Source organism: Aythya marila, assembly GCF_965140915.1.
Source record: "Aythya marila genome assembly, chromosome: 4".
Taxonomy (NCBI): Eukaryota; Metazoa; Chordata; class Aves; order Anseriformes; family Anatidae; genus Aythya; species Aythya marila.
Genome location: NC_139045.1, coordinates 31449650 through 31469300, shown reverse-complemented (window position 1 = coordinate 31469300; position 19651 = coordinate 31449650). Strand labels below are relative to the sequence as shown.

Genomic DNA, 19651 nt, shown 5'->3' with positions numbered 1-19651 from the left:
CATGCTGAAGAGGGAAACAAAAAGCGTGCATCTAGAAACTCCACAATTACCATCCGAAATAAAGCCTGGAGAAGTTTTCATACATCTTTTGAAATATCTGAGTGCTGCTTTACAGCAATTGCTAGAATACCTACTAAAGAGAAAACTGTCTCAGTTAAATTGTGTTATTTTGCTCAAAAACATATCACATCATTTTGAACATCAAAACTTGTGAAGTCTTATGCTGATATTTTTCACATTTGACATATAACAGATGAAGTTACAACATTGAGTGACTCCTGACCAGCTTATTTTGATTTCTTTTTCTAAGATAAAGAAGTATATGAAAAATGCAGGTAGGAGCATTCACAGAGGCAAATATATTTGAATAGTCCTACAGTCGGAGTTTACTCACAGCAATGAGAAATGCAGAGCTCCCTTTGTGCATCAAAATTCTTGGAAGGCTCATCTTTAGACAGATGGCAAAAAAATTGGATGGAAAATGGATTGCCATTTTCAGCCAGCTTCTGACCTTGTCAGCACAGAACTAGAATTCATGAGGCTTCAAGATGCAAAAGCCAGAAAGCTGATTCGTAGACTGCTACTGTTAAGGAAGCATCAGATGGAGTCGCTCAAAGTGACAAGCTCCATCCCAAAGGCCACCAAGGAACTCCGAAGTTTCCTGCCTGCCAAGTTTTGAAATGACAGGCAAGAACAAGTCAAAAAGCTTCTCTGCCTTTTCATGCAGCCTTCAAACTCGTTTCAACTAAAGGCTTGTTTGCTTTTAAAAGAATGAAGCGATTCACTAACTGCATGTTCTGTTTAAGGAACATTTTCCATAAAAAGCCTTATTTACAGTAGTCTCAAGTCCTGCTAATCTAGTGTTAAATTTTACAGAACAAAACTTTCATTAGCTGATCGATTTCACTAGCCAAAAGCCTCACCATTTTCTTCAGTACACTAATAAAAAAAATCAGAAATCTGATCTAAAAAAAATAAAATTAAATGCATCTTGCACACAAAATTGTGCCGTGTGAATACTTAGATATACAACTTGCCAGTAATAGCTTTTGCAACTCAGTGAACAATAGAACACCCCAGTGAGAGAAATAATCTTCCAAAAAACAAACAAAAAACCTCCCACTTATTTGAGAGCAAATTTTATTTTGATATTTTAATTTGCTTTCAGTAATACATACCAGAACTTTCACTCTAAACTTTTTTCCACATCCTCAGCTCCCATCCAGAACCTGCTCTAAGCCTCATTCTTGAGATTTTTTTTAAACGCATTAGAGAAAATTATTAAAAATTCTGTATTTGTTTTGCTAATCCCTTCATGCAGATATGAAGCTGTACATAAAATATGAGCCAGGACTTTCCACTACAGCTGAACTGCAGAAATAAATGTTATTGTTACATGAGAAACAGTTGTGATTTTTAATCCTAAATTAGTTTTCAATGTGCTTAGTTGATTGGGTTTTGCATTAAGAACAAAGTGGGAAAAAATGACATGAAATCATATTGTATAGAAGGTTTTATTGATGGCTAAATTGCTGTCATTTAAAATCAAGCAAAGTACTTTAATTTTTATCTAACAGGACCAAGAAGGAACTGGATATTAAAGATTTACTTCTGTAAGCCTTTAGGTTGACAAATACATACTGTTCTGCACAACTTCTGTGCTGCTGGCAAATGACTGCATTCCAGGAGCACAACTTACATTATATGCTTCAGCACACAGCAAACAATGATCTTAGAATTTATCACTTTTACCTGTTACATTTTTAATTGTTTTATTAATTATGTTACCATCAAAATCATTTTCTTCTCTGCAGTTATGTACAGTATAAAACAAAATCCAAAGTTTGTGGTACAAATGTGTGTGATTTGATCATATACAGAAGACATAGATTTTATGAAATAAGCAACAATTATTTTCTGCGAATGAGACTCCAAGTCAAGATTACTTAACTGACACTGCAGCATGACACTTCCCAGAAGCATGGAAAATATATTCAGTGATTCAAATCCTCCCATTTTGCTTCATTTTATGACTTGCGGAGAAATCTAATCTGTGTATCCTACACAACCAGATGTAGGTGCATCACCTCACCATCTAGGCTTACTTTGTACTAGAGAAGCACTTAAATGATTTTTTATTTTTTTAAATGAATCTTGATGTCTCAAATGATATTTACCGAAGCATATACGACAATATTCACATTACTGTCAAGTGGAAGAAAAAACTACTGGGAAGGAAATGAACATGCAAATCAGACGTTAAAGAATACATAAAAAAAGTCACACTGAAAACTGGGACAGCACACTAGAGAGCCAAAAAAGAAAAAAGTAATTCCAAACAACAGTGACACAGCCTTTCACTTGTAAATCAGATCTTTACCCACAGCACCACAGAGAATGCCCTGGCAACCACTGCCCCCATGCTAGTGGATTCCTGCCGAACTCCAGGGAAGAAGCGCAGGTTCTGCAGGTGACTTTCTGTTCTCTACTCAAAGTGCTAAACGATGAAATAAAAACAGTTTTTAAAGGGAAATGCCAGTATAGAATAGACGTGCAAGACCTGTGAGCCAGAACTTCTAATTTCCGCTTTCTGATTCCAAATTATCAAAAGAGACACTTCTAATAAGAACAAACAATGACAAAAAAAAACATCCTTTTCCAAGTCATTCTTCTCCATACTGGTTTCCTGTTAAAATTCAACCATGAGCATAAGAATTAGAATTACGTACAACACCAAAATACTTCACAGATTTCTGGAACAAAGCATTAACAGCAGGCATAAATCACATGGGCTATAATCTGTATTTTCCCCATTACATCAGTTAAAATGAAAACAGCTGTAATAAAGATTAGCAACCAAATAAAAGGTGTTTAATCCAGACTATAAATATCCTCTGTGAGATTTTCTTTTTAAACAAATAATAATTGGTTTATTTTTCTCCAGGCTCTAGGACGGCTAGAAAACTAATGCTCTAAGTGAGAAACTGCAGGCTAGGCAGATACACAAAGAGAAGCAGATTAAAAGGGGATTGCATACATGTTACTGTAGTCTACCTTCCCCTTCCCTCCTCCCCCTGAAACACCACTTTTAACTTCAAAAGAGAAGAATTTGAAAATAAATATTTAAGTTAAATCAGATTGTTATTTTTTTTTTAGTTTAAAGTGAATGTTTTTGATCCGTATTTCATGTGGGTTGTTTTTGTATTTTTCATAATTGTAAGATCACCACCATTCCCATCTTTTCCTATTTTGTCTTCAAACACAGCAGTCTGGAAAACAAAGTTCAGTATGCGTTGAAGAGCAACAGCAAAGTTAGTGAGGTGTATAAAACTTGCTATTTTGTGATCATGCTTCAGTCAATAGCTGTCAACCAAACTTCAGTTATTCATGCAGCATGGACTCCTTAAGACGACACTGTCAAACATTTAAATTATAAATACAGTATTTGGAGGACATACACAAGATTTCTTATGCATTACTACAGAAATAAGTCTTGGAATATAAACGACACTTAGTCTTACTAGATTTTTGTAAGTTATATTATTAGTATCTCAAACAGAAGGCTCCAACTTTCAACAAGCTGTCACTTCCCTAATACAAATCCCAGATTTGAAAGAAATCAGACGGGCATAAATTAGAAGTGGTTACTGTGAACAGTTTACTACAAGGTTGCCACCACAGAACAATTCTCAGTGTCCACCCTGCATGAAACTCACCACTGCAGCCACTGAAAATGTTAGCAGAATTGCTGACAACTGAATGGCTCAATGATTTAACACTTTCCTCCTCTGCTAAGACAAAGTGTTTTAGAACACCAGCACCATGGATAAACTGTACCAAGGAGGCTTACATGTTTACTGCTTGTTACATGACCATTTGTACACGCAATTACACATCTGACCCTTGTATTAATCATCTTTCAGTATATATTTAATCCTTTAAGATCTTGGGGAGACAGCAATAAATAAAATTAAGGTTGGAATGACTTCAGAGCTTTCACTCAGATCTGTTTTAGAAGTTCCCCGTAATCTAATGTCATAAATGCTTTGGATAACTGAAAAAAACAGATAATTTGAAGAAAGTTAATTGGTCCTAATCCACTGCTGACTAAACAACATAATTTGACAGTAGCCATTGCTATATGAAGGTCCACTCCAAAATGAAAGTAATGAAGATGTGGAGTTGCATGTGAAAACTCTCCTAGAGAAAGAAACACTATGAAAATCCATTTAATTCAATAACACAGCCATTGAGCATTGCCAGTGTGGCTTACTAAGCAAGCTACATTGGTATTTTATAGTCCCAATTCTTTCTTGGTATTATTCTGTAATTCAGTGTATATACTGTTCCATTACAGCATTTCAGCATATACTAAGCATATATACAGTAAACAACACTGATGTAAAATCTAAAAACGTCACTCAAGAAGTCTCCAGTAGATGGCCTCTATGGATAAATTTACAATTAACTTATATAGTGAAGCAAAGGGCTTTCAAAAAACCTGGCTCACCAAAACATTTAGACTTATGCTCAGTAGATACATATAAAAAAGTAACCACCTGCACATTTATCCTTTTTATGAACTATACATGCGCCACAAAGAAAAAATTAACAGCTGCAACTGGTTTGTTGAGTTCACACCAAAAAAAAGACAAAAAGAAAGAAGAATAAAATTTATTACAAAACATGTTGAAAAAGCAATGACTTGCCAACTTCCTGCTCTGCTGCTGTAGGCAGAACATAATGTGAATGCTCTCCGGAAAACCAAAACAAAATTATAGCACAAGTATGTTGCTGTATTAAAATCGTTTTCTCTTGATAATTTCTGGTTTCCAGCTGACAGGATGAGTTTCCTCAGTCTAAAAGGGGGAAAAAAAAAATAAAGCAAAGTCTCATAAGGATTATTTTTAACTTGAAATCAATCTGCAAATAGAGTTTAAAGTATTTGTTACATAGGATTTACATATATTTTATACATAACATTATAATTACCTAATGTATTATGTAATTCATTTACCCACATTAAATTTTAATACCATTCCACTGCCTGAAGTACATGACATGCCTTTTTTTTTTTTTTAAAGTAACAAAGAAAAATCAGGTTGCCAGTGGCAGCTCAGGAAGAACAGTGTAGTGATCAAAACATTATGAACAGTCAATGAGTCAAATGTCTTCCAGTGATGTACATGAGTTTTGGCAAATGCCACAATGTCTGCAGCTTAATCAATAGCAAAATGTATAAAAACATTTAAAAAGTTATTCCTTTACAAGTTACTCTAAGCTCAATGGTTTAATAAAAAAATAATTATTTACATGGAAGACATTCTGATAAACTATACTAGTATATATATTACTAGTATATACTAGTAATATATATATTACTATATATAATTTATTGCCTTCCTTATTAGTAAATAGATTCAGCTTATTTTCAACTGTTATTTCCAGATCTATTTACTTTGAACACTAGTCATTTGTCTTGACAATTTTTGAACCTAGATCATATATAGAAGTACTATAAAAGTTCCAAATTCAATCTTTCTGCTAATTCGTGTTTTAATGGTTACTACCAAGCAGTCCCCTAGTGGTTTCAAAACACAATACACACAACTATTTTAATGATATTTATCCAAGCTTTCTCATAAAGGATTTGTGCGGATGAGTTGATGGACATGCAACTTATTTGTTCTATAGCAGTTAGTAAGAAATCAGGAGTAGGCTGTTGTCTTCTTTACATTAGTGCATACATGTCCTTTTGAACATATACAGAGTTGTTGAATCTGTTTTATTAAAATGTGAAACATTTATTTGAAATCTGATTTCATGAAAATATATTAAAAAGACACTTTAACATACCGCAGTATCATCTTCTTTGTATACTTTTATGGTTTTATCAGCTTCAGCCGTTAGCAATCTGCTTTCTGACTGGTCAAATACACAAGCAAATATTCCTGATTCACTGTCCAAGGAGCCTGGCTGTACAGCTGCATGCACCCTCTGGAAATTATATCCAGTTCTCCAGTCCCAAAGATGCATAGTACCATTATCAGCTTAAAGAAACAACACAAGAATTAATATTATATTTTTCTAAAAACAGTATCAAGAACATCTAATTAATTTATCAGAAATATATCTGATGAAATATTCATGTATTCAGTAGCTCAAGCCATTGCCTTGTGTTCTAATTACTTGTCACCTGAGAAAAGAGACCGACACCCTCCTTGCTGCTGCCTCCTTTCACATAGCTGTACAGAGTGATGTACCAGGTCTCCCCTCAGCCTCCTTTTCTCCAGACTAAACAGTCCCAGTTCCCTCAGCCACTCCTCAAGTCTTATTTTCTGGTCCCTTCATCAGCTTCATTGCTCATCTCTGCACACACCAGAGCAACTCAATATCCTTCTTGCAGTGAGGGGCCCAAAACTGACCACAATATTCAAAGTTCAACATCCTATAAGGTTTCCTGTACTCTGCTGGTTTACTTCTTAGCGAAGAAGGAAGGCTGATCTTGTCTAAGTGGCTGATGAAGCTTCCTCATCCCATTTTCCTTCCAATAATCCAGAGCTATGATATAACATATCCCAAGGCAATTGCAGCAAGTTGCTCTGGAAGCAAAGAAAGGATTGGCATTCTGAATATTAAGTTCTGTTCAGTAGCTCCACTAAAATGGAACAAAAAGCTATTATCCTGCCAAATAGACTGCAGACAGTAGGGAACCCGTTAACAGCTTTATGTTTATAGAGGTTCTATTTCAAATACCAGTTTAAACTACTGTCACTGTAACTCCTAGTGGCTTCAGGGAATTCATAGCAATCCAAAGTCTGTATTTAGAAGGACAAGCCCAGATAAGCAAAACCAAGAGGTGAAAACTCAGGTCCTGCTAGTAATTCGGAGCAATACAATTTAGCTTCATTTCCCACAATAGCTAGAGCATTGCCAGGACAAACTCATAATTAAATAATAGGTCTAGGACTTCAGAAATTTGGGTTTAACTTCCTGCTTTAACTGTTTTCCTACGTTATCGTAGGCTCTCTCTAGAGATTCACACTCAAGCCATAAAGTTACAACTTTCCTCACACTAATTCATTCCATGTTTATAATAATGTTTACAATAAACAAAAAACCCTACAGAAATTACCAGTTCCTATTACGTAGGCAATGCTTTAATGACAATATCTGAATTCTGCTGGAATATCTATAAGCGACTTTCATAAAAGCTTGTCCCTAAAAAAAATAAGGTCTACACATGTAGTCTGTCTTATGCAAAGATAAGACTTCCAGAAACATTAAAGATTATGGTTTTAATAAATATAAAATACTTTAAGTGTTAACATCAAAATATTTTTATTGCAGTGCTTGAGTAATTGACATATAGGAAAATGCTACCTGCAATAAAAGATAATGAATATTTTTACATAAAATTATTCATGATCAGATATAGTAAGCGTTCAGGATTCTCCTCCATTTGACTCACAGAACCAGGTAAAATTCGGAGATAAGCTACTAATCTTGGCAACAACCAGCTGAGAAAAGGAAATCTCTTCCCTACTGGAGCCTTGAAATTCCTTTCAAACACATTTTTGGGCTTGCAGCTCAGTAACAAAGAAAATTCAGGTGACACTACTTGCAGCAAAACAAAGCTGTAGGCTGTAGCAGGATTGTTATCCCAGAAAAATCAGAGTTTGGTGAAGGTCTTTGTCTAAGGACCTCTGGACATATATTCATAGTATGGGGTAGAGTGGAAGGAATATAAACACGCATTTCTTGTTTTACCTCCTGATACCAGAACTCCATCTGAATTTACAGCAAGTGTGTTGATAATAGCATTGTGACCAGAGAGGTTCTGAATGAAGTTTCCATCTGGGAATTTCCATTGCTTAATATTATCTGGAGAACCAGATGCAAATGTGTAACTGAAAGAAAATACACACAGTATGTTAAAGCAAAAATATCTGAAGATAAATAACACTTTGTTCAATCTACTGCTGAATGCTAGTTGCAGAATTATTTAACACTGCTTCTCTGACATCTGTACTTTGCATAAAATTAAGCAGTTTTATGATGTTATGAATGAAATCATAAGTTATCTATCTCTATTGTTTTCCTTTAGTTTCATAGATTACCTAAACTTTAGGAATCACAAGGCTCTCCTATACCATACAGGATGTTAATATGCAAACAAACATTAAAAATGCACATTAAGTTTTGGACAGTGTAAAACAATATTCTCATCTGTTGCTATTGTGACAAATTTTCAGGTATAATGGCATCAGCAGCAGAAGTATGAGGGGAAAAATAGTTTTGGCTAGTCTTCCAGAACTATGCAAGCAAGGATAACGCACTGTAAAAAAGTGAATTTTATGTGAATTTTTCTCCATTGTTTTAACGGGCATTAACAGACAATTTTTGATGAATCAACATATTGTATCTTAATTTGGAGCATTTCCAATAACACCTGCTTCAAAGATTAAACATCCACAAGAAGTTTCTTTTTACGGCCTGTTAGATTGGAATACCTTATGCAGTGAAGCACATATTCCAAAAAACATCCCTTTGCATTAATCACTGCTTCCTTTATTCACACATGCACAATTGTATAAAATGCATTACTTTCTGCTAATAATCACTCAGTTACATATTTATTATTAGCCTTATAAAGCCCAGTGCTGCTGATTTTTCAAGTATCGTGTCAAAGCACATGCATAAGAAATTCTGTGGGAGTATATAAAACACATTCTGGGGATTGTTAATGTACACCACTATCAATATCTGGGAAGCACAGTGTAATTAAAGTATTTGAGAACTAAGAGGCTACCAATATGTACATTTTAAAGCATTCTATGTTTGTAAGTTTTTTTTTTTTAAACATATTATTATGCCCTACTATTCCAAGTCATCATTCACATTAGCTTTCTCTCATGTTCTTATGTTACAAATTTTGAAAGAGTATAAGAATGAGGAAAACTTACTGTCTTGGATGTAGTATTACTGCTCTTACAGATTTCTTATGATTTGTCAAAGTAACACGAGTTTTTCCTGCCACTAAATCCCAGAGTCGTATGGTAGTATCATGACTGCCTGCAATGAAAAGAAAACGGTAAAAAACTTTATTCTTATAAAAGTTACTATTTTTTGATAAGTCAGCCAAAAACATTACATGTGAAAGTAAAAAATAACTGATATTTGTTAGGGAAATAAAACACTAATGCCGTTTCAGGAGAGAAAGATGATGGGTTGTTGCAAGTCTTTTTATGCAGTCTGAAATTCAAGAACTAAGTAGTTACATAGAGCTGTATTTTGGACATAACAGGAAAGATGCACTTTAATCATGGTAACAGACCCTTGTAACTGTATTGTAGAGAACTGTGGACTACTACAGAATATTCGAAGTTTCAATACAAATTACAAAAAAAAAATTAAACATAGGAAATGCAGAAAACCTTTTAAACAATCCACACCCATATTTCCTTAAATATATCATCAATTGTATGAAATAACCATTGCATGGCCCATTTTCAACAGAAAATCTAACAAAAAGGTGAATTAAGTTAAAGATAAGAGTATGAACCTCAAAATCATTAGGTTTATATTAGATTTAAGCAATAAACCTGATAAAAGTATTATTAAAATCATATTTATTATCATTTAGGTTTATTAGATAAACCTATTACATAAACTTAAATAATAAAAAAGGTTTATTACTTAAACCTAATCACTAATGTATTTGTTAATCATTATATGTGAAACCATGCCCATTATACCTGTAATAATTTGTGGTTCTGCAGCTTGGCACTTCACTGTCGCTACCGCATTTGTGTGTCCTGATAATGTGTGCACACTGGCTTTTGTCCTCACATCCCAAATCTATGAATCCACAGTAAATAAATTAGAGGTTAAGAACAGAAGCCTATTCAGTGTATTTTAGGCATTGTCATGATTATATGAATTCATTGTCATAGGTTTACAGATTAAATTATGATGATTAAGTTGTTTACTTCACCCAACAGTTCATCACATCATTGCCCCACCTGTCAAATTTCAAGGGGAACAGGAAACCTGCCTTTAAATTTCTAGACATCTAGATAACTTAAAGTCACCATAAAAACAGAACTTTCTAAATACAGTAAAATGACTGATCTTATATTTACTTAGGTAGTCTACTTACTAAATTAAAAAAATAAAACATTCCCCTGAAAGGATACTTTGCTTGTTTTTAGGTTATAACCAAAGGCTTTTTTTTTTTCCTACACAGGAAGGCAAAGTTAACAGAAACCTTCATTGTATTTTCATCTTAATACACATCCTTAACATTTGCTAACTACTCACTTTTATACATTGAATATATTAAAAAATATCAAGGTTATACTTACTCGTGCTGTTGAATCTCTGCTACATGTTACCAGTACATCTATTGTTGGGTGCAAGTCTAAACCATAGACAGCACTTAGGTGACCGTGGTAATGCCTGATAACCTAGATGAAAACACAAAGACACAACCTTTAACATCTTCAAAAGATTATTTCAAGTGCTTTGATTTTTATGTTTCCCAGTACCAACTAATTCCAATTACAGAAACTACAGCTTACCTTATTGTATTCAAGATCCCAGCATTTCACCTGTTTGTCTTCTCCACAAGAAAAGAGGTATGGACTTCTTGCACTCACTATCACTCCTCGTACTGTACTGATGTGTCCCGTCAAAGACAATTTCAATTTGCCGCTAGCAAGGTCCCAAATCTGCATCAAAACAGGTATTTTGAGGTAGACAAAAAAAAAAATCTACGCTATGGTAACATGAGAAAACAGCCCAGGTAAAAAGCAGTAGGATTAAAACTAAAAATTACAGCATAAACATTTACTCCTCAACTACTACCATATAATAAATGAAATACTAAGTAGTAGTAACATTCCATAAATCTTGTTCCATCTGTGACTAGGTAATAAGGAAAAAAAGTTCTGTACCTCTGTACACAGCATTATGTGCACAGTAACCAAGACATTGTTTCCAGGAGCTAAAGACATTTTAAAATGTGAAGGGGGTGAAACAGAAGAGTTATTTGTTAATAATTTCTTCCAACCTCTTACCTTTATAGTTCTGTCAGCAGAGCCAGTAACAAACCACTGATTTCCTGGTTCTACTGCAATACATCTCACCCAGCCCAAGTGACCACTGATAACCTTTAAAAAAGGAAACGTTTTTTTTTCTTAAATCAGGAAAAATACACAGATCAGTCAATAAAACTTTCATTCTCCAACACTACAATTTGTTAGTATTAACTGAGAAACACATGCTTCTCAAAACAATCAAATCTGAAATTAGATCTGAAAAGAGTTTAACTTTTATTTCTACTTTAGTAGAAATTTATGTCATACACCACACCTAGGAAATGTGTAACAGGGAAAGACCCCGCTCCTACAAGCAATTTTTTCAAGTCTTTTGAGTCCAGAACATTGTGGTTCAACACTTGAGACTTCACAGAAAAATACTGTATTTAAGTGCAACTTCCTTATATCACTGTATAGGGCTTATATAGTAACTAGCTCAAGAACTATTACATAAAATCTTAAATTATATTAGCAAATAATAGTTACCTCTTAAAACAAGCTGCCACCTCCTTTCCCCCCCCAAATAAGGCGTGATACAAGTATATCAGAATCTTTCTGGCAACAAAATACTAGAGAAATCTCAATAAAAGCTTTACTGATACATAGGCTGCTGTAAGCAAGCTTTCTGTTTCACTAATTTCTCTCAAGTCACACAACTAAAATAAAAATTCACAATTAGGTTCACCGGATGCAGTACTTCATGTGCTATCATACACCTAATTTCAAAAGACCTACAATGCAACAGAAGTTCTTAAGCAGAAATTATTTGGTAAGCTAATGTGTATTCTTCAGACCAGATGAGACCTCAGCCACATACATTTGAAATATCTGTCTAGATTTCTTCATAGTCTAGAAAAAAACACAAGCATTTCCAAGACACAAAATAGGTCAACTAAATTATTTGTCAAGTCTCTGTCTTCCACAAATGACTTCACATCAAGCCTAGGAAGACCAGGTGAAACAGTTAAGTAGATAAGAGGAAACCCACATTTGGTGTTCTATCTATACTTCTACTTCCAAGTTACTTGAAAAAGCTCTTGTCCTGCTGAGCAAAGATTCTGACAGCAAACCTTTGCTAACAAAGAGCTGATACGTAGCACAGTGACTTGATCTGTACTTACACTCTTTGAAAAGAAAGTCCTCACAACAAGTAGGCATTTGCCTTGCGCCTCTTCTAGGTTTATTTTGATGACATTGCAATAGATTACACTTGCCTTAATTTCTATATAGAGCATGTTCTAATACTGCTGTATTCAGAATCAATATATATTTGAGTTTTTCAAAAAACTACTTTTTACAACTAGGCTTACACCTAATCAGTAAAACAACATCTAGTACTCTTCTGAAGATTTAACTGTCTATATAGGGTGCTATATTTAGATGAACAACACAAAACCAATGCAATCCTGACACCAGAGTGAGAGATTCTTACATCTCAACCAGGAAAACATATGCCTGAAATATTCACCTTTTCTCAGACAAAATATAGAACTGCTCAAGCTTTATAGGAAGAATTAGCCCGTTAGAAGGGAGTGCATGTTGAAACAGAAGTACCTGAAAAGTTAAGATCTGAACCAATACATATGCTTAGAGACCTGCAGCTCAGCTACCCTGCCACGTTCATCAACATTAAATGATTTTTGAAATTACTCTCATTCTAAAAGTGTTAGACCAGCTACAGTCATTTCTTTAATGTGTCATTAGTTTCATTTTTTTGCATATTGCCTTTGAGTTCCTGTACCAAAGAATCTTAAAAGAAAGAAAAACCTCACAATCTCTAATGAATATTTGATACTACAGCTAAATCTACATAAACAAAAAATGTAAAAAGAATAAATCAAAGTAATTTACTAAACAGAATGAACAATATTTGTAATCACATCTTTTGTAAAGGAAAGAGTGTATGTAAAATTTAGGTGTGATCACCTTTCTTTTGATTCTATTTTGTGAATGAGAAATTAAAATCTATGTGTTGGTATCTTAATACAAGATAAACCATTAGTTTATCTGAATTCACGCCATAAGTTTGTAACTTACTCTGTACAGCTTCCAAGGTGGATGCCACTGAGGTTTGGGCATGGTTGGAGCCTTCTTGGCCACTAATGCAGAATTTTTGTTTCCACCAGCTTCCATCATAGCCTGTAAATTAAAAAGGTTACTCTTATGCTTCAAAACTAAATCTCTTCACATAAAACCTAAAGCTTCCTTGCTCTGACATCTCAATACTTATCAAATTTAGTCAGTAAGATCCCCACACAACACACGAATGCAGAACCAATCTGACGAACACTACCTAATTTTCACATTAAAACATGCAACAAACTCACCACTGACATCCCAGGAGGCTGTGAACGCTCAGATATTCCAGCATGCCTGTAAATCTCACCCACACCGGCAGCTGTCCGATTTGCATCCAGCCTAGGGTGAATGAGAACAGTTGACTGATTGGAATCAACTTAGTCTTTCATGAAGTGATAAGGTATCATGGGGCTTTATTCAGCTGAGTCTCTAAGGATGGAGATTCCATAACAGGTTGCCCGGGGAGGTTCCAGTCTCTGACCACCTCAAGGTAAACTTTATATATTTTTTTTTTAAACCCATAAACAATGTCCCTCTTTTCCTATTACATCTAATCATCACAATTCCCTATGTTCCCACTTCTGTCCACATACCTCTCATGAAACCCAAGAAAAAAAACAGTGTATACTAAGATGGTGCCTGGCCATATAAAAAGTGTTTAAGTATTTTATAGTTGAATATTCAAAATACTCAAAATAACATTTATCCCAACTCCTTTGTTTTGCCTTGAAGTTTCCACAGATTACAGGAGCGTTAACAAAAATAACACAGCAGTACCTGGTCTGAGAAGCAGGAAGTGCTACAGCTAAGGACTGAGCTGCAGATTCACTAGGCATCCTCTGGATCTTGGTGTCTGCTGTCAGAGCCACACCTTAAAAAAAAGCAACATAGCAGAAGCAAAGACAACTATTAAAGAAAATTTAGTAAAGTATATCGTATAAACAGATATTTACACATAGACCCATACACAAGGACTTATGTCTCTGTAATACTGTCATATAACCACAGAATTTTCTGTGGAATTAAATCCACTGAAATTTGTACTTTGGTCCAAATCCATTCTACTGTGATTCTACTGCTTACAGATGTATGCAGACTCTAGCATGGAAAACAGTATGATTGTCATTGCAAACAAAAGCAGCCTAACCAGAAGCAGTGCCCATCTTCTTATCCAGCTTCAACCACTGTGAAACTCCAAACACCAAAGAAAAACAGTATTTTTGAGAAGTATTTGCTGACTTGTTCCTTCAGCACAGTTTATTATGTTGTCCCTACGTGGTGGCAGGTATCATGGGGTGGTGCAGGAACTACAAAAAGTTTAGTCCTAATTAAGTGAGAATTTCAGACTAGAACTTCTCCTCATCCTAACAGTAGGTCACTTTAGAATCCAGAACAGCAAGAAACAACAAAAGAAATCTACCCAAACAAAACCGAAAAACACACAAAAAAAACAAACATACAAACAACTCTTTGAAAGGTGCAGCTTTGATGCAGACTGGTGAATTTATTCCACTCCCATTTCTCTATTTTTCCCCCCCCAGCCAAAGTTTTGGCAACTAACAACAAAGACAAAATTTGGGTGAGATGCCCAGGTTAAAATATGAAACAGCAACAAAGATTTTGTTAATTCACAGCTACAGACAAGTAAGCACTTCTGAACTCTCATTTGTTAACTTACAAATCAAGCCACACCAGATTTCCCACTACAGTGAACTTAAGCATTAACAGTAAAAGATCAACAGACTAATCTTACTGCCACAAAGAGAGACTGATCAATTATAGCACCAATTAGCAGTGGCCAATGCAACAACATAGGAATGATCTTTCCAAGCATACATGAAACCAGCTGACACTACAGCTATTAGACACTACTGCCCCTTTCTCAAAGCAAGGCTGCTGATACCTACACCTTTCTGGTCTAGTAATAAAAAGCAGGATACTTTCCCACCTTGTCTTTCTACTGCCTTCTAGCTGCAATCCTCCTCCTTATTCAAGATAAATCTCTAAGAGCCGCTCTGCCACTACAGTGGAGGCACTAGGAATCCATGGGTCTTGGCAAGTTCTCCAAGAGAAAGTGAACATCAAAACTAGGGAGAAAATTCCTAGAACATTTTTGACGGCGTTACTACAGGAGAATTCTCACAGAAACGAATGACATCCTCAGAGCAAGATCACATCCACAAAGGCTTAGCAAGAAGACACCGCATCTTCATCAAATCTTACTACCTCCTAATCCAGAACATTTTTCAGCCACAAAACTCTGCATCAATACTATGAAAGACTCAAATGTTACTTCCCACTACTACTGACTACTGTCAGCTATGGATTCACTGCAACAGGAAACCTGCTAGGACATGGGATGCCTGGAAGGCAACAAAGTTGTCAAAACTCAAAGAATTTTACTTACCAGGCCCAGATGGATATGGATGTGTACCTGTTATCATATATTCAAGCTCCTGTCCTAAAAAACAATAGAATTTCATATTAATAACTGTATTTTACACTACATCACAAAATAATGCATTCAAGCAGGAAACTGAGGAAAACAGATCAAAAGAAACCTGCAATAACTTAATTTCTAGTGAACTACACAGAAATTTAATTCTTATTTTAATTTGTTTTGACTACCTTTTCTAAAATTCAATAGTAAAATTACATCGTAAGAACACTAATGGCTTTTTTGTTTCAATCCAGAGGGACACTCCCCCCAAACAAAAATCCTTCGCACTGTCAAAGGTGCCTTTTGAAGTAGATAAAGTATCATGAAAAAAGATTCAAGTACACAAACAACGTGTCTGACATGCAAGCCACTTACAAAAATTCATTGCGTGCAATGACAGAAGAGAAATATACAAGCAAAAGTTTTTTTCTTAAAGTATTTTCAGTCTCTCAGCATTTCTCAGAATACTTTCAAATGCAGTATTTCAGAAAAATATCAACTAAAATGAGAAGGCTTTTGGCATTCTTCAGAAGAGAAGTTTCTGTATAAATCTACCCAACGTGCACACTTTCTATATGTAATCAAACACAAGCTGAAAAAACCTACAAAATCAAAACAAGTATTTCTCTTTTAATAGGTGCCCAGCTAAAAGAAGTCTGAAAAAATTATATGAAACAAAACAAACAAAATAAGTCCTTAACTATCATCAATTTGTAAAAAGGTGAAGCACATCACTGACCTTTTTCTTTACTCAAGTACAGCATGTACTAACACTACCTTAAAAAACACTCATTTTACCAACAAGTTAAATTACACAGCATCCTACCACTCCCTTATTAAAATAAGCCTTCTCCTTGTCCTGAACCACTTACCTCCTGTGGACTGTAGCAAGGAAAATAACAAGGAAAATACCAACAAATGAAAAAACAGATATTTTGATTTCCTTCTGAATCTTTGATGAGTTAACAACAGTCTTCAAAATGAAGATCACAGACTATTACAAAACAGAGGAAAACTATACTGCGATGAGCAAACTGACCTTGATTTCCAGAATACTGTTTATGTCCATAAGGATCCCCAGTGGCTGGGCCTCCTTTCTCCCTCATGTTTTCTTTAAGAGTAGGCATGTGCAACACCGAGCCATACTCTGTACGCAGTTTGACTGCCATCTTTACTTTGTGGCTGTTGGAAGAACAAAGCACAACCCTGATTAAACCCTGACTTGAACTGTTAATAAGCTCTGAAATATTTCAGAAAATGTTTTATACAACTTACTTTACAATCCTCTTTTTTTTTTTTTTTCTTCCCTCAGCACTAGATTGCTAATTGTGTAGAAGGAAACATCTGAATTTGCCAATAGGACAGAGCAATCACAGAAGTACAAAGCAGTACAAAGCTTTGAGGCACACTCCTAACTCACTGACTGTAGTACTTACCTTTCATCATCTAATGGTATAGGTTTGGCATTATCAGCTACAAACATGTCATGGGTCCTCTTCAAAGACCTGAACACAAGCGTGTGCACAGAATGCTTCTGGACTTCCTAAAATAAAGCAAAGCATATTTAAATAAATTCAGCCACGATTAAATGAAAATTTGAAAACCAAAACAAAACTTGAATCGAGTAGCAATTTCAGACTTCAGCAGCATTAGACGGATGATATAACAACACTGTTTAGTTCACAGAAAACACCACTCCCCTTGGAAACTGTTATATACTACCTTATACTTGTTACCTGTTACCTAAGCCAGAAACTTAATCAAACTTTCAGCACTAGCATCTACATGACAAATGCATAAACGTGCAAATGTTTTTCTTCATATTTTCCAGGCGTTTTTATATGTAAACAGTACAGCAACTGAGTCTGAAAAGACTCCGTTAAGTTTTATTTCACAAACTCCAGAAAATCGAACAGGGGCAATCATCAGTCTCTGCACACAGTGTGACTTCCCTCGAACACCCCCAGGGTCGGTGACCCCACCACCTCCCCGCGCCCCCCACACGCAGCGCAGCGCAGCGCACCTCCACCATGGCGCCGCTCCTCCTCGCCCCCCGCCGCCGCCCGCAATGGAGGCACTTCCGACACTTCCCCACACCGAGCCGGAAGCGACGTGATAAACGCGCGCGGGAAGGCGGGCGGCGGAGCCAAGCATGGGGCGGGGCCGCGCCGCAGTGGGCTGGGCTGGGCTGGGCTGGGCTCGGCGGCGCTGAGGTCGCGGGTTCGAGTCCCGCCCTTGCCCCCAGGCTGCAGTTACGGGGCCCGACGCGCGGGTGCGGTGTGGCACTGCTGAGACCAGTCAGCGGCCCCTAGGGAAGTTTTACCGTTTCACACCGTATCCTGATGCCCTGACAGGTTTCCCACTTGCCTGTGTAAGCCAAATAAGCAAACACACACGTGGAGCTGCACGCAGACCTGCCCCTTTCATGAGCCATGGGATGGCAGCCTGGGATCACTGCCTCACGCAACTTGCCCGCTTCACACGACGACCATCTCCTCTCCTTCATGGCACTGATGGATCATTTTTGGTGGCAATAGCTTTACACGTGCTGCTCGTGGCTTCCACCACCGGGGTGATGCCCCTTGCACCCACTACGGATGCTGGGGATGGCGGTGGGCCACAAACGTCCCGCATCTGCCGTAGCAGTTCCCCGAGATAGAGGAGACACAAGGTGTAAAAGGAGATCTGGAGGGAAGGGATTTCAAACAATAAAACAAAAATTTACACAAAAAGTAATGCGTGTCTGCTTGACTACTGAATCTGACATGTGGAAATGGTTAAAGGGCTAATCTCTGCCAATGGATAAAGTACAGTGATGTACAATGATACACACCTTGCAATGCTTTAGAAAACCAGAGGTCAAATTAATCTGTTATGTTCGCTTTTTTTTTTTTTTAGCAGATTTATTCTAAGTTGAAATATAGTCCAAGATCTTCAATAAATCATGTCAGCAACATTCATGAGAATATTCACTTTATTCATTTTGAAACTTTTTGAATCAATTTTTTTTTTTTTTTTAAACCAATCAATACATCAACTATGTGATGTGCTCTTACATGTCAGCTATGGCTCTAATTCCAGAAATAACAAAATATGTAATTTATTTTATTTTATTTTATTTTATTTTATTTTATTTTATTTGTAATAAATGACCACTAAGGAAGAGATGACTGGTAAACTGAATATGCTTTCAGTGCTGTTTTTAAGATCAAAATGAACAGCCCCCCTCATTAATGTTTAAGAACTTGCTTACTCACAGAATATGAAGGTAACATTAATTCTCATTTACAAGAAACCCTTGAAACACTTTTTTTTTTTTTTTTTTTTACTGGTAAAAGGAGCAAAAGAGGACACCGGTTAAAGGAGCAAAAGAGGACACCTGAGATGAACACTTAATTCCACAGTACTCTTGTCATAGTATGACATTATTACAACACTAGCGGCTTCAGAGAACATTTCTAAATCAACTGGATGTCTTTTTAAATTTAATTTAGTAACCATCTCAGATTGTCAGCGGCCCAAGAAGTCTCTGTTCCCCCTCACCAAGACCACCTCAGGGACACATTCAGCTTGGAAGAGCCAAGATTCAAGGATGGGAATTTGTGTAAAGAGTATTGCACCATGGGCAGCCAAATCGGCAGAACAAACACGAGAAGTGGCAAACAAATATTCATTCCTAAAAGCACACATACACCTCTGCCCGTAAGTAGCCCTCCAGGACAAACGCACTGTACAAAGAGATGTCCTGGAACACCATCAGATCAATGTTTTGTTTTTACAGTTCCTAATAGCAAGTTTGTTGTGGTATCATGACATGAGTCTGGGAAGTTCTTTGCATTAACCATGTGTGTTGGGGAGAATATGAGGAAAACACGAGGAAAAAAATCAGGTGTCCTGTTTGGAAAATAAAGCCTCCTTCATACCGTTTTTAGGATAAATTTAAGCCCTGCTCTTTGCTTTTCGTAAGGCTACACTCAGTCCTTATAAAGTGTCAAACTAGCTGTAATGGTTGCAAGCATGAAATAAAAAT

At 36.1% G+C, this 19651-nt stretch overlaps 1 protein-coding gene across 1 annotated transcript; it reads right to left on the bottom strand.

Moving 5' to 3' along the window:
- Positions 1-1360: 1360 nt before the first annotated feature.
- On the bottom strand, positions 1361-17728 carry PLRG1 (pleiotropic regulator 1). The gene is made up of 15 exons (XM_082759441.1): positions 17645-17728; positions 17058-17164; positions 16661-16803; positions 15589-15642; positions 13959-14052; positions 13430-13520; positions 13140-13241; positions 11082-11174; positions 10584-10733; positions 10368-10469; positions 9759-9861; positions 8967-9075; positions 7771-7910; positions 5857-6050; positions 1361-4859 (listed from the first exon to the last, which is right to left on the bottom strand). Exons 1-15 carry the CDS (start codon positions 17651-17653, stop codon positions 4800-4802), a joined length of 1551 nt encoding a protein of 516 aa, XP_082615567.1. The 5' UTR covers positions 17654-17728; the 3' UTR covers positions 1361-4799.
- Positions 17729-19651: the final 1923 nt, after the last annotated feature.